This window comes from Erpetoichthys calabaricus, chromosome 8 (assembly GCF_900747795.2).
Source record: "Erpetoichthys calabaricus chromosome 8, fErpCal1.3, whole genome shotgun sequence".
Classification (NCBI taxonomy): Eukaryota; Metazoa; Chordata; class Cladistia; order Polypteriformes; family Polypteridae; genus Erpetoichthys; species Erpetoichthys calabaricus.
The window spans coordinates 15,549,888-15,575,893 of NC_041401.2; the positions used below are offsets into that span (position 1 = coordinate 15,549,888).

Sequence of the window (26,006 nt, forward strand, 5' to 3'; positions counted from 1 at the left end):
TCTACATGCACTGTCGGATACCCAAAGACCAGAGCACAGACCTGATATTGTAGTACGAGTCTTTTGGATTAAGCTGCAGGAATTACTTAGAGACATTCTACAACAACATCTTTTTGAGGTTGTTATTGATTATATTTACGTAATCGAATTTCAGAAGCGTCAGTTGTACGTGGCTTTTTCTAGGGTTAGATCTTTCAACTCATTATCTGTCGTCTCCACCAAAACAACTATTCATAACTGCGTCTTTCAAGAAGTATTTACTTCTTCTTGATTTCTGAATTCCTTTCTCACCGTTTTCCATTCCTATTCTTACACCGACGTATGGTACGGCGGGCGTAGGCTAATATCTTTGAATATAAGAACAGAGGAAGCTTGACAAATGAGAAGAGGGCATTCAGGCTGTCAAGATCTTTTGGTATACTATATAAATTCAGTGCAGTTCACTTACAAGGCCTTGTTTTGCAACTATGAAATCAATAATAAGTTTGCAAAGGAAAGTTAAAATATCACATTTACAACAGTAGATATATATTAGGTACTACTTGAAGAGGTAGTGTATCAGTCTGAGGTGCTGCAAGAGATGTGCCGAGTCATTTAGGTAATCAAAATTTATAGTTGAACATTATTTTACTTCAAAAATGTTTTCACACCAACCTGACAAGATCCATGCCCAGCAGAGCCTCCTCGTCATTGGCCTCTTCCCGACCCCACACAGCCTCGTTCCCAATGCACACTCCACAGTCGTTTGCACCCATCTCTGCTCCCCACATCCATGCTGGCCGGCTCAGGACGACTGGGAAAGTGTGATCTACTTGGTTAATCTCTATGTATGTACACTAAAGATGAAAACAAAAAGGAGGACAGCAGAAACAACACGTGGTGTCCACAATTAATGAGTAATGCAAATATTGAAAACTTTTAAATTCTAAAAAGGTTTCAATATCTATTCTGCTGTTAGATATAAAACAAAAAAATCAATTATTTCTTTATAATTTCCAACTACCAGACATTTAATCACAATTATATAGATTTTAAATTACTTTTAGACATATTAGATTGTAGCATCAGATCCTGACATCCTCTGTTTTTGTATATTTATCATACTGAGCAGCTTCATATCTTTAGGCAAAATGTGATACTAGATAAAGGGAACCAGAGTAAACATATGACACTATTTCTAAACTGCTACTTAACATATTTAAGTAATAAAGCTATCCAACACCTGTATAGCCCATGTGAAAGGGTAACTACCCCTTTGGTTACTCACTCTGATTGCTGACCACAGTTAACTGACTAAGCCTCACTATATATTGACCTTTTCCTTGAGAGTGAAACTGTCACCACAGAGTTTCTAGGACGGCATCATGCCTACAAAATTCCAGTAGAGATGTGAAAAAAGTGAAGCTCACTCATCAGGAAAGGGTTACAAAGCCATTTGTAAAGTTCTGGGACTCTACCACAACACAGTGAGAGAACATGAAGAACATCTGGAACAGTGGGGAATCTTCCCAGTAAAGGCCAACCTGCCAATATTTCCCCAAGGGCACAGTGATGACTCATTCAAGAAGTCCTAGATGATCCCAAAAGAACATCCAAAGAGCTGCAGACCTCTCTAGTGTCGGCCAACGCCAGTGTTCATGAGTCCATGATAAGTAAGAGACCCGAGCAAAAATGGGGTTCATAGGAGAGGGGCAAGGTGGAAACCTCTGCTATTCAAAAGTAATGTCAGTGATCATCCCGCATTTGCAAAGAAACACCAAGATGATCCCCAGGCTTTTTGGAGTAATTTTCTATGGACAGACGGGTCAAAAGTAGAACTCTTTTGATGACACAGGTCCCACTATGTCTGGCGTTCAACATTATGAACATCACAACTACAATAAAACATGGGGGTGTGATGGTGCTTTGCTGCCTCAGGACCTAGAAGACTTGCCATTACTGAGGAAACCAATAATTCTTCACTTTACCAAAAAATTCCTAAGTAGAATGTCCAGTCCTCTGTTCTGACCTGAAGCTAAAATATAATTAGGTAATGCAGCAGGACAATGACCCAAAACACAAAAGCAAGACTATACCTGAATGGCTCAGAAGAAACAAAATTAAAGTTTTAGAATAGCCAAGTCAAAGTCCTGAAATTAACCCAATTGAGATGCTGTGGCAGGAACTCAGAGGAGCAGTTCACGCTCAAAAACCTACCAATGTGTCTGAATTAAAGCAGTTCTGCAGTTTTTGGAGTTGTGTTCTTCTCCTTCGTTGTCAGCAACAACAATTTATTTCTTGTAAAACCCAAAATCACACAAGGAATGTCTTGATGGGAATTAACATGTCCTGATTTTTGACAAGATCTGGGGACCTGGGTTCGATTCCCGGGTCCTCCCTGCGTGGAGTTTGCATGTTCTCCCCGTGTCTGCGTGGGTTTCCTCCGGGCACTCCGGTTTCCTCCCACATTACAAAGACATGCAGGTTAGGTGGATTGGCGATTCTAAATTGGCCCTAGTGTGTGCTTGGTGTGTGGGTGTGTTTGTGTGTGTCCTGCGGTGGGTTGGCACCCTGCCCAGGATTGTTTCCTGCCTTGTGCCCTGTGTTGGCTGGGATTGGCTCCAGCAGACCCCCGTGACCCTGTGTTCGGATTCAGCGGGTTGGAAAATGGATGGATGATTTTTGACAAGAAAAATCAGCACCCAGGACTTGACTTCCTAAGAAGACAAAACTCCCAAAAAAAACTTTTAGTGGGGAAAAACATGGAAGAAATGTTGAGAAAGGCAATTCAGAGAGAGACCCCCCCCCCCCTTACAGGTAGATTGACGTGCCAAAAAAGGGGGTAAAACAGTCCCTCCAGGAAGTTGCGATGCCGTGATCGCAACTATTAATACAAATTTAACCAATCCCCACAAATTTTGCGTAGTCTTACAATTTTGTCCAATCACCGCTATTCTTCCGCAAATTCGACCACTCACCTTAGCCCCCCTCGCCAGGTTCACTTCCTTGAAGCCGAGCCTGCAAGATGTGTTATGGAAAAAGATTACATTTGCCATCAAATATTACCGGTAAAGTCCATGCAAGTCAATTTCCTGAGGTATTACACGAAAGTGGAGGTAAACTGTTTTGCACCATGTGCAACACTGTGGCAGAACACAGACGAAAGTCATGGCTTGACAGGCACTTGTCTGCTGCAAAACATGCCTGAAGAATGGTTGAAAAGCGAGGACTGCAGACACGACAAGTGACCGTGACAGAGGTTGTTGCTTCCAGATTGGATGCAAGTGTTGAAAGAAACAAGGTGAGTTAGATTAAAATGGAAAATGTTAAAACAGGCATAATTAGAAAGTTACAGAGGCGTGCTTGTCAGTCTGCGTCTCAAATGATGTGTGTGTGTGCACAGCATGTGTAGATAGATAGATAGATAGATAGATAGATAGATAGATAGATAGATAGATAGATAGATAGATAGATAGATAGATAGATAGATAGATAGATAGATAGATAGATAGATAGATAGACAGACAGACAGACAAATTCACATACTCACACAGTGCAAGTTAAAAAGTGCAAGGTGGAGAGTGTGAGGCAGGTGTAATAGTCAATAACTTTGTATAATGTTAACTTTTATCCAACCCCACCCTGGAATTGAAGAGTCGCATAGTGTGGGGGAGGAACGATCTCCTCAGTCTGTCAGTGGAGCAGGACGGTGACAGCAGTCTGTCGCTGAAGCTGCTCCTCTGTCTGGAGATGATCCTGTTCAGTGGATGCAGTGGATTCTCCATGATTGACAGGAGTCTGCTCAGCGCCCGTCACTCTGCCACGGATGTCAAACTGTCCAGCTCCATGCCTACAATAAAGCCTGCCTTCCTCACCAGTTTGTCCAGGCGTGAGGCGTCCCTCTTCTTTATGCTGCTTCCCCAGCACACCACCACATAGAAGAGGGCGCTCGCCACAACCGTCTGATAGAACATCTACAGCATCTTATTGCAGATGTTGAAGGACGACAGCCTCCTAAGGAAGTATAGTCGGCTCTGTCCTCTCTTGCACAGAGCATCAGTATTGGCAGTCCAGTCCAATTTATCATCCAGCTGCACTCCCAGGTATTTACAGTCACCTCTGATGATCACAGGGTCCATGAGGGGCCTCCTAAAATCCACCACCAGCTCCTTGGTTTTGCTGGTGTTCAGTTGTAGGTGGTTTGAGTCACACCATTTAACAAAGTCCTTGATTAGGTCCCTATACTCCTCCTCCTGCCCACTCCTGATGCAGCCCACGATAGCAGTGTCGTCAGCGAACTGTTGCACGTGGTGTGGGTGTGTTTGAGCGAATATGAGAGAAATAAATATGTTTACAGATAAAAATATTAAATGAAATGATTAAACATGCTGTATGTGCATTGTTTAACGTTTTAAAGTTGTATGTGTGTGTGTCATATGTCACTGATGCAGTGATGTAGAGGAAAGAGCATTTGATCTGTACTAAATATGTGGTTTTTTTTTTTCTTTTACTTTTGTAAATTCATTTGTTCTTGCAATGTTATAGAAATCAATAAAGCCTCAAAACATTGCAACTTTCACCGCAACTTTTTGAAAAAGCTGCCGCAAAATCAGACATTTAAGGCCGCAACAATCACAAAAAAAGCCCACAAAATCCTGTAGGGACTGGTAAATACAACACACAAAACAGCGGTCAACTAGCCACAGTTAAAATGATTAACGAATATAAGTTGCTGGTTTCCATTTATGTTAGTCAGTTTCCAAACTGCTTTGTTTCCCAATGTGTTTAAACAAATCTGTTTGTGTGTTCTAATTCTACATTTTGTAATTTGTAAAATTTATACTTGCATTTTACGTGAAAATGTGTCAAAGTGCCCTGCACCTGCACTCAGCGATGAGGGCTATAAAAAAATAAGCAGAATAAATAAGCCGAGGAGTTGGCTACAGTTACTCAACACTGATGTGACAGACTGACTCAGATTATAAGAAGTGTCTGGTTACTGTTGCTCAACGTGTTGCAGACAAGTTCTGAATCTATGGGGAATTTAATTTCTCACATGGATGATAGAAATTTTGGAAAATTTTGTTCCTTGAATACAGAAAGTCATGGTATAAAAAAATGGGAATGGTCTCCCCTAGACTTTACTCAGTTATGGGGAAGGATATTTGAGGAGTAAACCGCAAGACAATGATTATATTTTTATATTATGTGCATTAAAGAACCATCAACAACAAATCAAATTAATAATATATTGAACAATTATTACAAAAGTTGAATAAATCTGACTGCAGCTGTGTGAATAAAAGGTAAAATACCACTTTTACAGTTAGCGGAAATAGCCCAAAAAGTTGATAGAAATCTATGCTTTGTACCTAATTACTTGTATGCAAGATTTGGTTGACCTAAGTGAAAGTGTACTCAAGTTATCATGTTTACACACAGACAAACACACATATTTCCAAAAATAGTATTTTTGGACTCAGGGAGGTCTAAATCATTGAGATTCATCAAAGTCTAGAAATGGAATTTTTGGAAGATTCCAATACTTTCCCTATACGAGAAAGTAAAAACGATTGTGTGTTCACTCAGGTTGTTTTATCTAGAGGTCTCAGGCCATTCTTTGTGTAAAATACATAAAAAAACAGGCTATTAGATAGGGGGCTTTTCCCACAGCATTGTAGCAATTTCTAGCTTTTCATTGGAAGCTAGGCCATTTTATTTAAAGCTGAAAAAAATCTAATTCACTTCACAAGCAACTGTCCAGATTTATTAATGTCGTTCGTAATGAATTAGGCGTGCACAGCCTCTGCTAACTTTCAGGATGCTTCAACAGGAGTGATTAGTTCATATTAAATCCTCCAATTTCTGGCTCTCTACCTGAGTAGCGGATGTGATGTCAGATTGGATTAATTCAGATATAGCACTGTACTGTGATCCCTCCTCGATCGCGGGGGTTGTGTTCCAGAACCCCCCGCAAAAGGTGAAAATCAGCGAAGTAAAAAACACATGTTTATATGGTTATTTTTATATATTTTAAGCCCTTATAAACTCTCCCACACTCTTATACACATTGCCCGCACAGTTATACAGCATAAACCACCTTATTATGTTCACTTACAACTCGTTTCGCGCCCTGGTTATAGGACGCTGCGGCCATAGATCTTATATTCTATCCATCCTTCTTAATATAACAAACGGTGGACTCATTGATGCCATAATGGCGTCCTACAGCGATGTAGCTGTTCCCTTCCTTCAACATATCCAAAACTTTTACCTTCTCGGCAATCGTTAACATTTTCCATTGGTGCTTGGGCACGGCCCCGGAAGCAGTAGCAGAAGCAGATCATTTTGGAGACATAACGAAGGGCTTGACTACGCACAAAGATAAACACAAAAGTTAACTCTTTACAGAGCAAAACACATTGATGCTGAATGAGCAAGACGAGATGCTGGCTAATGCAAAGCGGAATCGAATGCTGCTGTCCGTTTCTGAGCCAATGAGCACCCAGGAACTTAACCGCATGCTCTGATTGGGTAGCTTCTCAGCCATCCGCCAATAGCATCCCTTGTACGAAATCAACTGGGCAAACCAACTGAGGAAGCATGTACCAGAAGTTAAAAGACCCATTGTCCGCAGAAATCCGCGAACCAGCAAAAAATCTATAATAATAAAAGGCAAAGCCCTCACTGACTGACTGACTGACTGACTGACTCACTGACTGACTGACTCACTCATCACTAATTCTCCAACTTCCCGTGTAGGTGGAAGGCTGAAATTTGGCAGGCTCATTCCTTACAGCTTACTTACAAAAGTTAGGCAGGTTTCATTTCGAAATTCAAAGCGTAATGGTCATAACTGGAACATATTTTTTGTCCATACACTGTAATGGAGGAGGCGGAGTCACGTATCGCGTCATCACGCCTCCTACGTAATCATGTGAACTAAAAACAAGGAAGACATTTACAGCACAAGTCACACGCGGGAACGAAGGTAAATGACGTTAATTTTTGACTGTCTTTTAATACTGTGTAAGCATACATATTAACACATGTGCAATTAAACGTGTGCATTTACGGGGTGATTTCTCAGGCTTAAAAGCTCACCTTTTATCAAACGTGGGAACAAAGGTAACTGACGTTGTTCACTGTCTTTTAATACTGTGTAACCATACATATTAACACATGTCCAATTAAACGTGTGCATTTACGGGGTGATTTCTCAGGCTTAAAAGCTCGCCTTTTACTAAAAAGGTAAATGCAAAACTATTTTCAATCAGTTTATTGAAACGCTCCCGTTAAGGATTGCAATAACATATTCGCGAGATAAAAGAACGAAGTAGGGGGAAATGGAGGAACAGCCGCAAACAGCGAAGAGCAAAAAATTAATTAAACAATTGAGAACGGAGCGAGTTAAGCATACAAGCATGTTCATAAGGGAAACAAAGCACGGTGTAAAACGTAAGTTTAAATTAAGTTTATAGAAACGCTCCCGCTGCGGATTGCAATAACATATTCGCGAGATAAAAGTTTAATGAGAAGACACGAGGTATAAACGAACCACACGCCGTGGCGCAACGTTAGGGGCAACAGTTTCAACCATTCTATGATCTGCTTCTCGCAACTGAAAGACGGCACATGGCGGATGTTAGCCGACTTGCTGACCGCAACGTTAGGGGCTTCAACTATGGCGCTGACGCCACATCTCAGTGCCAACACTTTGCAGACTGTACTTAAAAGACACGCCCTCCTCACTGGACAGTTAAAAACACCAATCAAACTAACGATGACATCAAGTATTACCCAATCAAAACTAGGAAAGGAGGCATCTTCATAAAATGCGTGTGGGATGATTTGCATGAGACGCTGCTTTAAAAAAAAAATTATACAAAAAATATGGGATAAATCCCGTCCAGTATTGATTCAAAACGGGACGCGCAATTTCATTCTCAAACGCGGCACAATTCCGTATTTTAAAGGACGGGTGGCAACCCTACAGTGCCAGGTAACCACCCATACAATCAGATTGTGATTCACACTAGGAATGCAATGAATGTAATTACCCCGATCTACATACAAGGCGAAAGTCTTGCAACATTCAAAGATGATGGTTTGGGATAAGTACACCATACAACATAAAAGAGCTTATGAAGCCTTGAACCGAAAAAAGCAAGATCTCAGAGATCGTAAAAAAAAAAATAGGAGGTAATGTCGTTTTACTCGCTGTAGATTTTAGTCAAACATTACCAGTTATTCCACGAGGGAGACCAGCAGATGAACTCAACGCGTGTTTAAAATCCATGCTTCTCCCACGCTCTGTTATATGTCGCGTGTTCTCGGGTAGGTGCACCAAAAAATTTATACATTTAAGCATGTAATGGGCAAACAAAAAATGAGGTATACCCGAAGGCACTGCAGTAGTACTTAATGTAACTTTACTTCTTAAATGTTAATGTTTTACTATTTAATAATTTATACGCTTCTTATATGTTGTTCAAATTCTTTTATCAAAATACCAGTGACAGCGCAATGCACGATAACATGGAGTGAATACACCATACGCATCCGCCCACGGCTGCCCTGCTGTGCGCAGATAGGAGTTGATTCTACAATAAAATGAAATAAAGATAAAAAGAGTAAAACAATCATCACCCATAAAGCGTGTGTGTGTGTATATATGTGTATATATATATGTTGATATGTGGATGTGTATATGTATATATATATATATATATATATATATATATATATATATATATGTAGATATGTATATATATGTGTATATGTATATGTATATATATGTTTATATGTGTGTGTGTGTATTTTATATATATAAAACACAGCAACACTCATAACAATGACAACACAATTACATTGACAATCATGTTACGTTATTTTTAAAATGTTTCCTTTTTTTTCATAACCTCTTTAACACACTACTTCTCCGCTGCGAAGCGCGGGTATTTTGCTAGTCCACAATATATATTTAGATATGCTTACATATAAAATCCGCAATAGAGTGAAGCCGCGAAAGTCGAAGCACGATATAGTGAGGGATTACTTTATGCCCAAATGGATTGTAACTAATTTGTGAAATATCATTTATAAATTTAATGGAAATTATAAAAAAATAAATAAGGAAACATCCATCCATCCATCCATTATCCAACCCGCTGAATCCGAACACAGGGTCACGGGGGTCTGCTGGAGCCAATCCCAGCCAACACAGGGCACAAGGCAGGAACCAATCCCAGGCAGGGTGCCAACCCACCCCAGAACATACACAAACACACCCACACACCAAGCACACACTAGGGCCAATTTAAAATCACCAATCCACCTCACCTGCATTTACATACACAGCTTATCAGCAATCTCAGTGGGGTTATAAATGAAGATTAATTTAATCTGCCGTTCTAAACAATTTAACTCATAACTGCAAAATTAACAAAGTCTAAAGATGTCCATTTGTGATTAAATTGATTTTTGCTGTCATGGATTCTAAGAAAATGAATGTCAAGAAAAGTAAAAGCTGATTTTTTCCCTTAGAATAGGGGTGGGCAAAGTCGCTCCTGAAAAGTCACAGTGGCTGCAAGTTTTTATTCCGTCCCAGTTTCTTTATGAGAAGTCAACTATTGCTGATGAAGCGCTTATTGCTTAAGTAACATTTTGATGCCTCATTTTAGTGGTCTTGCTTGTTAAGGTTCCCCACCCTCAATTGCTTATTTCAATCTTAAACAGCTGCAGTCACTGTTTAATGGCTCCTTATTAACAATAAGATGTAAATGACAAAGCAGCCAGCAGTTCTCCATCTAGCTTGTTTCCATTTACATCTCTGTGGGTTCATCTTGCACCATTTGATTTACTGTAATTAAAACACTTAATAGAAAAATGTGACAGACTGAAAATCAAACATTTTAGGGCTTGTTTATATTTCACGCTCAGAACCCGAAAACACATCATGGCTGCCGCGCATTCCCAGCGTTCATTTGACGCGTCCTCTGAGCAGGTACTCAGAAATTAACGCGACGCGTGCGCGAGTTGCAGTACCAACAAAAAGTCGGGGGGCACAGTGTGATAAAAGGTGGAATGTGACGTCGGAGTCTCTGTTTACTATCTACATGTGACAGAAAGCCTCTATACGGATCCTATGAGATCGATGTGTGCGCTTCGATGATGAGTGGTTCGATGTGATGAAGCAAAATGCCGACATACAGATGCATTCGTGGTGCTTTTATATTCCAGTGTCGCATATTCCCAATTGTAATGACACGATACATTTTAAAGGTCTCACCTACCGTCTTATGTGCCGTCTTTTTTTTCTGGGGTTACCTCCTGACCTGACAGCAGCAGCAAATGGCAATAGATCGCCACACTGAACACATTAAATGTATGATATTCCAACTCTCTGCACATTTAGAATCCTTAGTTTGATACTTGATATCACTTTCATGATGAAATGCATTAAAGTATGTATGTTACATTTTACAGATAAATCGTTAATTTCGTTTAAATAATGAATACTGTTAATAATTACACACATGGGGGTGACACGGTGGCGGAGCGTTAGCACTGCTGCCTCACAGGGAGTCACGTCCCTGGTGTTCCCTGCCTGGAGTTTGCATGTTTTCCTGCTGGGTTTCCACAGTGTGCTCCGGTTTCTTTCCAAAGATATGCAGATTTGGGGATTTGGTGACACTAAAATGACTCCAGTGTATGTGAGTGCTTGTATTCACCTTGCGATGAGCTGATGCCCCGTCCAGGGATTGTTTCTGCCTCGTGCCCAATGCTTGCTGGAATGGACACATCCCTGGATTGACGGATTTAATCATAAAACATCCTTTTCAGAGATATTGCGGTAAGGTGTCATCAGAATTTAACGGGTGTTCCAGGCAATTCACAACACAGTGAAGCCGCACCTGTTCTCACTGTGATAATATCTCGCACTGCCACCTGGTGGATTCTTCCAGATTTACATAAAGTACGTGCGCAAGTATAAACAGTAAAACGCTTGCGTAGCGAGAGCGTCCGCTGGAGCATACGTCGCATCGCGCTTCAAATCATTTGGATGACATTCTTGGAAAGTAAAAAAATCTATGATATAAGAACCTTGCATTGCAGACTAGCAAGCCATCATATTAAATAAGGTCTGAGATTGGCAAGGATTGGTTTCTAATTAATCAATTGGGTTGGAATGAAAACCTGCAGCCACTGTGGCTCTCCAGGACCGACATTGGCCACCCCTGCCTTAGAACATCAATCCGATGGGTGGTTTGAGACAAGCCTCCAGAAGAGACTGGACACGCTGTTAGACAAAGCTGCATGTTCAAATGCCACATAAAACTAGCGCACTCCCTACGGGTTTGCTCACCTCGAGTTTGGTTCCTGGCTCATAACTGGCAGCTGGGAAGTACACAACCTCTTGGACCTCATCGCAGGGCCTGTCGGAATTCTTTCCAAAAATGACACGTTCTCCAACTGTAGCAGGTGGCAGGGCCACAAAGGTGTCACAAGAAGAAGGTGGAATACGCCTGGCAGCCATGCCTGTTTGTTAAATGCAAACAATATGTTTATTAATTTTAAGTCTACATGTAGAAGTTTATTACAAAGTGAAATGGGTGTAGTACCGTGTCAGCCATTATGGATGTAATGAGAAGTCAAGCAAAGTGACCCCTCTTATTGGCTAACTAAAAATATTACAATATGCGAGGTTTGGAAGCAGCTCAGGCCCCTTATTCTTTTTCTTTACATCTCGCCTGAAGAAGGGGCCTGAGTTGCTTCCAAACCTCGCATATTGTAATATTTTTAGTTAGCTAATAAAAGGGGTCACTTTGCTTGACATCTCACCACACAGTGACTTGGGTAAACCTTTTTCTTTCAACATTTTTTTTTTTCAAACATAAAACAATGTCACATTAGAAATCTAACTTTGGTGTTTACTGAATTATCACAGAGAACAAAATTTCAGTAAAGGGTTAGTTATTTTTTTCAGCAAGAAAATTGGGCAAATGCTTTTGCAGAGCACACTGTCGGCTTTCTAACTGCAGTGCCTATAAAAAGTCTTCACCCCTTTGGATGTTTTCACTTTTTATTTTTATACAGCACTGAATCAAAAGAGAATTTAATTTAGCTTTTTTGACACTGATCAACAGAAAAAGACCGTTGGGCGGCACGGTGGCGCAGTGGGTAGCGCTGCTGCCTCGCAGTTGGGAGACCTGAGGACCTGGGTTCACTTCCCGGGTCCTCCCTGCGTGGAGTTTGCATGTTCTCCCCATGTCTGCGTGGGTTTCCTCCGGGCGCTCCGGTTTCCTCCCACAGTCCAAAGACATGCTGGTTAGGTGGATTGGCGATTCTAAATTGGCCCTAGTGTGTGCTTGGTGTGTGGGTGTGTTTGTGTGTGTCCTGCGGTGGGTTGGCACCCTGCCCGGGATTGGTTCCTGCCTTGTGCCCTGTGTTGGCTGGGATTGGCTCCAGCAGACCCCCGTGACCCTGTGTTCGGATTCAGCGGGTTGGCAAATGGATGGATGGATGGTGTTCTTTGGTGTAAACAGAGAGCGCTGTGGCCATGTTAACTCCCAGAGAACAATAAGAGAAACCAACCGATCAAGGCTGAAACTTCACCCCTCTCTGTGACCGTAGAAACATCATGTGCCTGGAGAAAGGCAACCCAAACAAAAGTGTGGATAATTATTGACTAGCTGGCCCGGTTGCTTTGGAGCTCCTAAAAATGGAGAGAACATCTCTAAAAATGGCTGTCACTCCTAAATGGCTCTTACTATATTTTTATTAAACCCTATGAATAAAAGCTGAAAGTCTACACTTGAATTAGATCTATCTTTGCTTCATTTTAAAATACATTTTGTGTGGCAGACAGACCCAAAACCATGAAATGTGTGCAACTCTATAAATACAGGGTAAGCCAAAAAAATCTGCACTGGCAATCGGAAGGTTGCCGGTTCGAATCCCGTAAATGCCAATAGGGACTCTGCTCTGTTAGGCCCTTAACCTGTAATTTGAGCGCTTTGAGTAGTGAGAAAAGCGCTATATAAATGCAAACAATCATTATTATTAAAAAGAAGTACCACATTTCAAACATTTATTCTACAAAAACGCTACAAGATAAAATAAATTTCATTACAACGCAAGATAGAGTATACAAAATAGAGTGTTTTAAAAATGATGTCATTAGCGATGCACACTTTCTGAATGCTCGCATGACTCGTTCGGCCATTTCATGGGGGATAGTGGCGACTGTGTGGCGAATAGCATCCTTGAGGGCTTCAAGGTTTTGAGGTCGGTATAGACCTTCAACTTGAGAGACCCCCACATGAAGAAACTGCACAGAGCGAGAGCAGGCAAACATAAAGGCCACCCGACATCACCGCTCAGGGAGATCAGCTTCCCCGTAAACATATTCCACAAAAATTGCATGGATCTCCGTGCAGTATGAGCTGTTGTTCCATCCTGTTGCTCAAGGCATCCACCACATCCATTTCATCCAGTCTGGGCCACAGAAAGTTCTCTAGTATTTCAATGTAATGTTCTGAAGTGACGGTGACCGTTGCACCCCCATCCTCAAAAAAGTAAGGGCCTACAATGCCAAATTTTGCAATGGCACACCAAACTGCAACATGATCACTGTACAGGGGTCTGTAATGAAGCTCACCAGGGTTGGTTTCAGCCCAATAGCCAAAGTTTTGCTTATTTACGCAACCATTCAAATGGAAATGTGCCTCGTCGCTGTGCATGACAATGACATCTCGATGAACGCTTTGCAGAATGTTCGCACACAATTCTCTACGGCTCTCCCCGTCTCTCTCAGTGAGTTCCTGCACTACCATCATTTTGTATGGATGGAAATTAAGGTCCTTGTGTAAAATCCTCCTCAAAGACTTGTTGGCAATACCTAAGGCTGAAGCAGTTTTGCGCTCTGAATGTCTAGGAGACTGCAAAATTGATGCCCTCACAGGTTGGATGTTTTAAGGCGTTTGTACAATCTGATGACGGCCTGGAGATTTTCTGTTCAACGTTGTACCCATCCGACTAAACTTAGCCACCCACTGAAGAGCTGTTTTCCGATTTTTGACGTCACCGTTAGGAGGAAAATGCTGAAGTACGTTTAGAAGGCGCATTGCATAGTGATGATGGATTAGTTGTTTTTGAAGAACACTTCGACAGCGAAAGCATGGTGTGCACCGGACCAAGGCATGTAGCCAACTGAAAACTACAAGGGACTGCCTATCAAAGGACCCACCCCCCCTACCTCATGCAATGACCTTGAGAAATGTGGCACTTCATTATGGCTCACCCTGTACTTCTGGACCTAACTGTATCTGAGAAACACTCACCACATGAAATGGACTGCAAACCAGTAGTTTGCTAGCTTGGTAAGTCACTGAACCTGACTGCTTACTTGCTGTAAAAAAATAGATGGAAATAATCGTAATACATACCAAATCTTGTTATTAGACTTTGGTGAAGACATCTACCAGATAACTAAATCATTACGCAAATATAAACCTGCATACAGTAGAACCTCTGGTCACGAACATTTCCGAACACGTACAAATCGGGTTACGATCAAAAAGTTTGCAAAAATTTTGCATCTGTTCACGACCACATGCTCTGGTGGCGAACAGAAACACTGGCGGCCAGCGTTCGTACGCGCCAATGATTTCTCATTGTCCGTTTCCCATTTTCTTTTGTTTGCGTATACAGGGCCTAACAAAGCAGCTGATGTTGCAAAAGGAGTTACAATGTTAACCAAGCAGAGGCCTCGAGTGCTGGAAGAGGTGGAAAAACTGTTGCTAGTGTGGTTGAACGAAAAGCAATTTGCAGGGGATAGCATAAGTGAGGCGATGTTATGCGAGAAAGCCAGAAAGATTTCATGGCCATTTGCTGAAAAAAAAAATCCTTCTTCGAGTGGCAAAGGTGAAGAATTTAAAGCTAGTAGAGGATGGTGTGAAAAGTTTTGCAAGAGAAGTGGCATTTATTTTTTTTCCCCTGTGCTTAAAACTCATAAAAAAGTGTTTACAGCGAGCAGTTCATAAGGGTCTAGTGCAAACTCTTACAATGTTAGTTTTCTCTGTTGTTTGAGGTTTTCTCAGTGTTATTCAATGTTTTTACATTTAGTTTACTATTACACTGTGCATTCTATGGTATAATTAACTATTTTTGTGCTTAAACATATATTTACATATAGTTCGTATAGTCTGGAACAGAATAATTGTATTTACACACAATCTTATGGGGAAATTACGTTCGGGTCGCGTCCAGAGTTTTGGAACGAATTACGGTCATCACCAGAGGTACCACTGTACTTAAAAACACACTTTTGCCACTAGAGATACTCACCCCTTACAGTTAATCATTCATTTACTAACTGAAAGCTCCAGACATATGAAAGGAATACAAAAATCAACTCTCACTACCTCAGATTAGAATCACCGGCTGGCTTAACTGCATACTGTATGAGCAGACATTCATCCTTCCATTTCCTTGGCCTACTTATTCAGGGCAGAAAGCATCTGGGAGCAAGGCAGGAACAACACCTGGGGCCTCACTTATAAAACTTTGCTTGATTTTGACCATGAAAATATGTGTGCGGCAAAAAACAGGAAACCTGGCGTACCCACATTTCCATGAAATTTTCCCTTTAAAAATCACAAATAACATATACTCGCGTATAAGTCGGGTCTTGAAACCCGAAAAATCGATCATAAAATCAGACCCCCGACTTATACACCTGCTCAAAAATGCAACACTTAATTTAAAAATTTTTTTTTTTTTTTTTTTTTTTTTACATCTTCTTGCCTCCTCCAATCTCACACCAGTTTCTCAGACACATCGAAGTTTGTTGCAGCAGCATAGTTACCAATTTCTTTCGCCACTTCAACGACTTTTAATTTAAAACCAGCTTCATATTTTCTTCTGATCGAACGCTCCATCGTTGATAAGGGACACAAAAAACACAAAACAGTGCAAACATCGCTTTGGAATCGTTTGGGTATTACCGTGTGGTCACGTAGGCACAATACATAGAAAAAAAGGCAGAGTGCTCCATGGTTACTCTCTCAGGTGGGCGTTAGCATATCGTAATCTCTTGGACCAATAGCATGAGTTTTCGCATTTGACCTATACGACCGACATTAAAAAATACCAGAAATGATTCGGCAAAATCAAGTCCCGACTTATATGCACGACAACTTAAACACGAGTATATACGGTACCTTGTAAACGTGTGTCTGTGAACCTTGCCCATTTGCCACAATGAAACAACCATATATGGACCATGCTGATCAACCTCATACAGGATGCTTTGGGCCTTCTTTGGCTGGTAGAGCCCCCTCACACATGACACATCCAGTAGTGTAAGACAAGAGTACTCATCTGTAAGTTAGGGGCACACAGAGAACCTTTATCCATCCATCCATCCATTTTCCAACCCGCTGAATCCAAACACAGGGTCACGGGGGTCTGCTGGAGCCAATCCCAGCTAACACAGGGCACAAGGCAGGAAACAATCCTGGGCAGGGTGCCAACCCACCGCAGGACACACACAAACACACCCACAGGGCCAATTTAGAATCGCCAATCCACCTAACCTGCATGTCTTTGGACTGTGGGAGGAAACCGGAGCGCCCGGAGGAAACCCACGCAGACACGGGGAGAACATGCAAACTCCACGCAGGGAGGACCCGGGAATCGAACCCAGGTCCCCAGATCTCCCAACTGCGAGGCAGCAGCGCTACCCACTGTGCCACCGTGCCGCCCCAGAGAACCTTTATTTGGTGGCTTAAGCATGGGTGTCAGTAATAAGTGCAAATATGTTAAAAGGCAACATGTTACTGCTGCTGTAAATGGCATGAGCTCCACCCGCACCATGCCTGAAATTAAGTAAATTAAAAAAACGTCCAATGTCTGATGACATACTGAATCACTTGCCAACTGCAAAGTGTGAAAGTGTGTGTGTGTGTGTGTAATGGGAGGACAGAAAAACACATCAACGCTCTCCGATTCTGATCTGCGAATGCAATCTATAACTGGAGATGCCAGAGCAGAACCTAACAATTGTCAGTCCCATCTTGGCATCACAGTTGACTTGTATGTTAACAGAATGTCACTGCTTACAGTTAATAAACTCAGATTCATCCTCTCTCTGTACCCTTATGCATTAAGGTGCTCTGATCACGTTAGGAAATCAGACACTGGTGCAAACTGCCATTTAATGTTGGCAACAACTTGCTATTTTAGACAGTGCCATGCAAAAGTTTGGACCCCCTTGCTTAAAATATGTCTGTTAGTGTGAATAGTTAAGTGAGCAGAAGATGAACTGATCACTAAAAGACAAAGATGACACATTTCTTTTCAGCATTTTATGCAAGATTAGTGTATTGTTGTTTGTTTTGTACAATTGTATAGTGAAAAAAAGAAAGGAGCCCCATGCAAATGTTGGCACCCCAAGATATTGGAGGTCTCGGATAACGTTTCTCAAGGAGGTCTCAGACCTTCATTAGCTCGTTAGGGTTATGGTCTGTCACAGTCATCGTTAGGAAACCCCAGGTGATGCAAATGTTAAAGCTGTATAACTTCTCTGACTCTTTAACACTAGAATTACCAGAGCCTACGAAAAAACTCGTAGATCCTGTCCACCTTAAATTGCTTCTTAAAACCATTCTCACCTCTCCGCCAGCGTCTTTTGTCATCTAAATGTATTGATAAAGACAAGCTGCAAACTGCCGGCTATTCCATCCCCCTACCGACTTAGAACGTAAACGAACTTTTTCCAGCTCATATCTTGATTGATTATCTGGGAGTGAAGTGGAGTTTTAGTGTGGAAATAATAAATCGTTATTTGGAACACACGCATTTCATGTGTGTTGCGTTTCTACAGTAATCTGTGTAAACACATTGTTAAAACAGAAACTTTTTTTATATTCTAGTAACAAAATGTAGGCATAAACTATATAATGTATGAAGCCTGAAGTCCAAATATCAAAGAAACACTTTCACAAAAGATACAAAAAAAAAGCCGCTGCCAAAAAAAGCCGCCTTAGTGTGCGACATTGACACTCATTTACTATGACTGCCGCTGTGGCGCAACAGTATCAGTTGCTGACTGGCAATCAGAAGGTCACGAGTTCAATCCTGCATGACTCCCTTTTGTGAAGTGTTCTTATTTTTACTGTTTAAGAATAAAAAGATACATTTGATTTCAGTCTGTAACAGCCGGTGAAATTTATGATATTTGTAAAGGTTAGCTTTATTTATTTATTTTTTTAAATTCACTTTTCATTCTCTGTTGCGTTCAGGATCCTTCCCTAGCCCACCTGACACTGCTGTTTTCACATAAAGACGCGCTATAGCTCTGCAGTGTATCACGATACATACGACCACGTGTTTTTTTCCCACAATCTTGCTAGTCTCCACATGTTGCTGTATGTTGTTTCTTTTGTACTCCAGGACAAGCAGAGGAAAGCATAGTAAAGAGCAGTAACTTCAACGCTATATGCAATCATCAGACACTCCCCATCTGACACTGCTGTTTTCACATAAAGACGCGCTATAGCTCTGCAGTGTACTTGTGACTGCATTGTCATACCAATGCTTGCGAACTGAAGTGTCTGCATGCACTTTTTGTGGCATTACACGTGTATTTTTTGAGCATGCCCATGTTGCTCAAACACAGGAACATATGTTGATGTAAAAGTATAACAAAACAGGTGCACTTTTATTCAAGACTATAACCAAAGAAAAAAGAAAGCAAGTTACAGTATGGCGGTTGATATGACAGCTTGCGTGGTGCAATGATAAGAACTGCTGATTTCCGTTCCGTGCTATATAACTGTTAACTGTTAACATTTGAAACTGATGATTGCATATAGCGCTGTCTTATTCAGTGTGCGCAAGAACATGCAGGTGGCCAGTTGCTGCGTGCTACAACGCACATTTTAAAAAAAGAAAGAGACAAATATATGTGACGTTTTGAAGAAATCATTTTATGCCGCGAATAGTACCAATCAGAAAACATCGTCAAAGTAATGCAATATTATTTGAAAACGAACAGCGTCAGATCGGGTGTGAAGTTATACTGGCGCTGTTTGAGTCAGATCAGAAGCTGAATAAGCTGAACAAGCTCCTGTTCTGACTCTAAGTAAAAAGCATGAATTAATCAACAGAAATAACCGCGATCGACATTTTAAACTTAACGATTTACAGTGCATACCAATTTATAAATTTTATGTCCGTTTGAGGAAAAAAAAAAAAACACTTTCTCCAAAGCTGGGAATCGAACTCACGTCTCTGTAGCATGGCAGGGTTGCTGTGGTCCAAGTCAGCATACCTTAGCGTTAAGCCACGGAAAGAGTTGTAGTATCCTTGAACCTTTTGTGAAAGTGTTTATTTGATGTTTGGACTTCAGGCTTCACACATTCTATAGTTTATGCCTACATTTTGTAACATTTATTACTAAATATGAAAATGTTTCTGTTTTAACAATGTCTTTACACAGATTACTGTAGAAACGGAACACACATGAAATGCGTGTATTCCAAATAACGATCTATTATTTCCATTCTAAAACTCCAGCAGTTCAGTCACTCCCAGATAATCAAACAAAGCATGAGCTGGGAAAACTTAGTGAACGTTCTGCGACGGTGGGGGATGGAATAGCCGGCTGCTCGCTGCTCCTCTTAATCGGCACATTTAGAAGACAAAAGAGAGGTGAGAACGGTTTTAAGGTGGGCCGGATTTACGAGTTTTTTCGTAGACTCTGGTAATTCTAGTGTTAAACCTTGTCCCGACAATCAGCAGCCATGGGCTCCTCTAAGCAGCTACCTAGCAATCTGAAAAATGAAAGAATTGAAGCTCACAAAGCAGGAAAAGGCTACTAGAATTTTCAGGTCGCTATTTCCTCAGTATGTAATGTTATTAAGAAATGGCAGTTAACGGGAACAGTGGAAGTCAAGTTGAAATCTGGAAGACCAAGAAAACTTTCTGAAAGAACTGCTTGCTGGATTGCTAGAAAGGCAAATAAAAACCGCAGTTTGACTGCAAAAAACCTTCATGAAGATTCAGCAGACTCTGGAGTGGTGGTGCACTGTGCAGCGACACCTGATCAAATATGACCATCATGGTAAAGTCAGCAGAAGAAAACCTTTCCCGTGTCCCAGCCACAAAATTCAGCACCTAAGGTTTGCCAATAAACATTTAAACAAGCCTGATGCATTTTGGAAACAAGTCCTGTGGACTGATGAAGTCAAAATAGAACTTTTTTGGCCACAATGTGCAAAGTTATGTTTAGAGAAAAAAGGGGGCCAAATTCCATAAAAGGAACACGTCTCCAACTATTAAGCATGGCGGTGTATCGATCAGGCTTTGGGCTGGTGTTGTAGCCAGAGGCACAGGGAACATGTCTTTGGTAGAGGGATGAATGGATTCCAAATAAATACCAGAAAATTCTGGGAGCAAACATCATACCATCTATAAAAAAAGTTGAAGTTAAAACAAGGATGAGTCCTACAACAAGATAATGATCTGAAAAACACCTCAAAATCTACAATGGAATACCCGAAGAGGCGCCAGCTGAGTGTTTTGCCGTAGCCCTCACAGTCCCCCGACCTAAACATCATTAAAGATCAGTGTTGAGATCTCAAAAGAGCAGTGTATGCAAAGTGGCCCAAGAATCTTGCAGAATTTGAAACTTTGTACAAGGACAAATGGGTGAAAATAACCCAAGTAAGAACTGAGACCCTTAGCTGGCTACAAATAACATTTACAAGCTGTGATAGTTGCCAGAGGGGGTCTTACTAAGAACTGACTCTGTCGGGTTCCCAAACTTTTACTTTGGGCCCTTTTCATTTTTTTTTTTTAGGTATTTTGTACCTGTGAATGATGGAAATAAAAATGTAATCTGGCTTGAAAAAAATATATGCCTTTTGGAGATCACTTCATCTTCTGCTCACTTAAATGTTCACAATAACAGACATTTCAAGCAAGGGGGCCCAAAGTTTTGCATGCCACTGCCTGTATAAGGATCCCCGTCATATTAAAACTTGACGTAGCACTTTGTAGATCAGTTAAAGGCTTCCAGCACAGCAGGCATGACAGACCTGTCAGCCAGTTTCTTGAGAAGTGACAACAGGTAGCCGATATGAACTGAAGAAAAACCCAAAAAGTTCTTCAGTGCAAATACGCAGCATTGGTCCTTTTAAACGGGAACTAGAATACAGTATATACATCATATTTGAGCTTTAATCTGTCACGTCAACGCACAGTATAACAACAGCTCGGTGATATGAATTATTATACACACAAGTCATCATTTGGCTGGTTTGACTGCATTTCCCTACTTGATCAAGGGTGTCGTTATTTCTCAGTTTCTCCAAAATGTTGGTCTGAGCTGCCATAAATACACGCATGGTCCCAAGTCAATTTTTCTTTTATAAATCCCAACATCTACATGGGAAGTAGCATATGCACATTTAATAATAATAATAATAATACATTTTATTTATACAAGGCGCCTTTCTGAGAATTCAAGGACACCGAACAATAAATAAATAAATAAATAAATAAATAAATAAATAAAAGACACGTTATAAACAACTTAAAACATCAGAAAATATAAAAAATAAAACCAAACAAAGCCACTGTAATCATAAAGAAAAAGCCATTTTAAACAGATGTGTTTTAAGTTTATCATTTGATTGTTGAAAATGATTCGATATTTCTAAGCTCAGTAGGTAATGAGTTCCAGAACGGCAGAATGCTCTGCTCCTCGTGGTGGTTAGACGGGCGAGAGGGACGGTCAGATGGATGGAGGAAGAGGATCTAAGGTTACGGAAGGGAATGGCAACATGAAGAAAGTGGGACAGATATGGAGGGGTGAGGTTATAAATGGCCTTAAATGTTAACAGCAGAATTTTAAAATCAATTTGAGACTTAATTTGGAGCCAATGAAGCTGCTGCAAGACTGAAGTAATATGGTGAATAGATGTGGTTCGAGTAATGATGCGTGCTGCAGAATTCTGGACCAGCTGAAGCTTTTGGGAGAGATTTATTAGAGAGACCAAAGAGGAGCGAATTGCAATAGTCGAGACGAGAAATAATAAGACTGTGAACAAGAATGGCAGTGGTATGGGGAGTGAGGGAGGGGCGGATACGATTAATATTACGTAGGTGGAAGTAAGCAGACCGGGTGATGTTATTAATGTGAGATTAGAAAGAGTACTGTCAAGGATGACACCCAGACTCTTGACCTGAGGTGAAGGGGAAACAACGGAGTTATCAATAACAAGAGAATGATTATTGGCTTTGGATAATGATGATTTTGGGTCAATGAGGAGAACCTCAGTTTTGTCACTGTTTAAGAAAATTAGAAGAAAACCAGGATTTAATTTCAGCAATGCAGTCGACAAGCGAAGATGGTGGAAAGGAAGAGGTGGGTGTCATCAGCAGAACTGTGAAAATTAATGTTATATTTACAAAAAATATTGCCAAGGGGAAGCTGTTTCATTTTGGTTTGCAAGCTTTATATAAATGAGGTCCCCCGGACTGGCATCAGTCCATCGCATTAAAGACACACACACACAGGATAATTTAGCACTGCCAGTTCATCTAATCTTTATATCTTAGTAATGTGGAAGGCAACGCATGTGAACATCGGGAAAACACGCAAACTCCTCGCTGTGAGACAGCAACACTACCACCTGTATGTGCAGACATAAGGTGGAAACTCACTATGATAGATAGATAGATAGATAGATAGATAGATAGATAGATAGATAGATAGATAGATAGATAGATAGATAGATAGATAGATAGATAGATACTTTATTAATCCCAATGGGAAATTCACAATTCACTCTAGTGCCGCGAGTGTGCAATGGAACTGTAAAAACATACATAGCAGCTAATAAAAATTTAAATTGGAAACTTCTGCTTAGGACACATGAAACAGATTTAAAATCCAATTGCTACTCCACCTGGATGTCACTTGGGTTTATCCTTCATTCAAGCAGCAATATGCCACCGTGCTTTAGATGCTTTAGCCCTGTGGTTCTCAGATTCAATCCCGGAGGCCCCCTTTGGCTGTAGGTTTTTGTTTCAACCAGTATATCAGTCATTGTTACCTTTAATTTATGTTATTACTTAAATCCCTCCTGGGTATGACGTTAATCAGTGTCCAGCCCTGCATTCAGGCCCTCCAACCTGCTGGGAAAAACCTGGGTGTGGGTGGCAGAATTGACACTCCAGCCACCATAAAAAAAAAAAACCTCACACTGTTCCATACCATTCAAACTGGTGTGGTGCTGAGGTGTCACCTGTTGGATGGTTGCACTGGGGTCCTAAACTGGGACCCTGAGTTATGCCAGTCATAGTGAAATCCTTTAAACAGCAAGCTAAAATGTTCGTCAACCCTGGTCATTCTGGCTCTCTCCCTCTTATCTGGAAGTCAAATGTCACATTGTTATTTGGTTTCTGAAGCTCTAGATCACTGTCGGGCAACCGGTTGCGCCGTGGAATTTTCTAGGGGTGCCACGAAAACTTTTGTAAAATATTTAAAATTGCTAGTGTTTTTGAACTTTTGGTTGATTAAAAAGATAATGTTTAAAAAATATATTTTATGTTGGAAAAACAGATAACGGTTAATCAGATTGTTGAATAAACGAATGTATTTGTTTTGAATGCAAGTTAAAATTTTCGCTGCTCACCATTCATCATAACATCAACACCAGAGGAGTCAAAAACACATCTTGTGAGACTTAAAAAGTCTCGTTGTTAGATCTCGCTCACTGTACGGAGAGAAGAAGGTGGAGCAAATATAGAACAAGAAAATACGAACGCTACTGTTTTTATTGGCGATTGTCCATAGATTGTGTCGTCACGACTTTATTTATGGGCAGTCCCTCAGGTGTGCCGCGAAAGAAAATTTTTGGACTTAGTGCGCCGCAACTCGAAAAAGGTTGCCTTGCACTGCTGTAGATGTAGTAGCTCTCTCCCTCATCTCCTGAAGTCGAATGTCACGTTGCTGTTCGGTTTCTGAAGCTCTAGATGTAGTTAGTAGCTCTTTCCCTCATATCCTGAAGTCGGGCCTCACGCTGTTGTGCTGTCTGTGAAGTTCTTGAAGCTTGAGCTCTCTCTCGCATCGTCGTAAGCCGGCTACTCTGCTCCTCGGGAGTTTCTTGTCTTCGCACTTCTTCCATCTTTTTAGCTTTAGATTGCACTTGGCCAAAAGCCTTACATTTCCTTGCAGGAATTTCAGAATAAAAGCACTTAATTAAAATCGCGAAGAATAAAAATAGTGAAAATGAAGTAAGAAATAAGTAAACACTTTATCAATCACTTACCATTGGGAAATAGACAAATATGAACAAAAATGTTACTAAAAAAAGGGGTGGGGGGGGATTACGCAAGTAAATACGGTAAGTGTTCTTACAACCAAGAATTTTATTTTACTGGAGATCGTCCCGTTTCTCAGCGGGACGGTCCCTCTCCTCTCATAAATCCTTAACTATCCCTCCACACTGAAAAGTTTGTCTTTGGCAGTAATATTCTTAGTTAAGGCTCAAAAATGATATTCAGAGGCTTTTCTGTTTTGCATTTTTCAAAACAAATTGAAACAGCATTAAAATAATTTAAATGATGAGGACATCGGGCTCAGTCATTTCTCAGCGGGGCGATGATTTAGCAGTGGTCTTATAGCATGAATGGGTTTGCCTGACACTCGATTCACCAACAGATGGCAGCACAAAGGTCAGATCTCATCCCCAATTAACTTATACATGAATGAAAGGGGGTCGAAAAAAGGGATAAGGGGTGGTCTGTAAAAGTTGTAAAGTAGCCTCTCTTTTTTTCCGGGTCCTGAAACGTATGTACGCTGTGGCAGGCGGCTGGGGCCCAGCATATCTTCTGGGGGAGCAAGGATGGGAAACCCAGTATCTCCCCCTGGACGCTAGATGGCAGCCTCCCTGGGTTGCAGCGGTGCCTCGGACTCCCCCAGGGCTTCATGTTGGGTTCCGCAGGCACCGCCAGGGGGTGCTACAGCTGGGACTCCTGAGCCTGTTTGGGCAGCATATTCGCCACACCCGGCTGCAATCAAGCACCTGGAGTACTTCCGGGTGCCCAATAAAAGGGGCCAGCAACCACCACTCAGCAGCCAGAGTCGAGTGGAGGAGGAGAAGGCTGCCTGGGAGGAGTGGTGGTGCAGAGAGAGAGAGCGTTTGGTGTTGCTGTATTGGTGCTTTGGGACTGTGTTGTGGCTGGGGGACACAGGAAAGACGTGCCCTCCAGCTGAAGAAAATAAAAGTTTATTTATTTTATACGTGTGCCTCCAGTGTGAATCTGTGTCGGGTCGGCGCATATATAGCGCCTTTCTACAATGCCAAATCTCATCAAAATCGCCCCAGCCGTTCAGACGTTTTTCAGGAACATATATATATATATATATACAACAAACATACACACGTTGACTTTTATATCTATAGACTAGCAAAATACTCGCGCTTTGCAGTGGAGAAGTAGTGTGTTAAAGAAGTTATGAAAAAGAAAAGGCAACATTTTAAAAATAACCTAACATGATTGTCAATGTAATTGTTTTGTTACTGTTATGAGTGTTGTTGTCATCAAGGATTTGATTATCATTATTTCTTTCACTCAGATTCATATTTGGAGGAGGTGTTGTGTTCAAGTTACATTCCGCGTTTGTCAATCGTTGTGAAGATACAACAGGTTTCATTGATAACTTTATGTCCATGTTGTCAGTGTTGAAACATTCATAAACATCGAAGTGTCCACTACCCAAATCGCTACCCGTGAATCTAAGATGTTTATGTGGCAGAGTGACGGGCGCTGAGCAGACTCCTGTCAATCATGGAGAATCCACTGCATCTACTGAACAGGATCATCTCCAGACAGAGGAGCAGCTTCAGCGACAGACTGCTGTCACCGTCCTGCTCCACTGACAGACTGAGGAGATCGTTCCTCCCCCACACTATGCAGTCTTCAATTCCACCCGGGGGGGGGGGTAA

At 41.3% G+C, this 26,006-nt stretch overlaps 1 protein-coding gene across 4 annotated transcripts in view; it reads right to left on the bottom strand.

The window, feature by feature from the left end:
* scrn3 (secernin 3) overlaps positions 1-26,006 on the bottom strand; it is a 58,533-nt gene that overhangs the window by 28,289 nt on the left and 4,238 nt on the right. For 2 of the 4 annotated variants that reach the window (XM_028806265.2, XM_028806266.2), the window contains exons 2-3: positions 11,348-11,520; positions 655-836 (exon numbers count right to left, since the gene is read on the bottom strand). In XM_028806265.2, the coding sequence (XP_028662098.1) occupies positions 655-836; positions 11,348-11,518 (353 nt within the window). In that variant the 5' untranslated portion in view covers positions 11,519-11,520. Of the gene's footprint in view, positions 1-654; positions 837-11,347; positions 11,521-14,324; positions 14,393-26,006 lie in introns of all 4 variants that reach the window. The other 2 variants (XM_028806267.2, XM_028806271.2) reach the window with 2 other exon arrangements.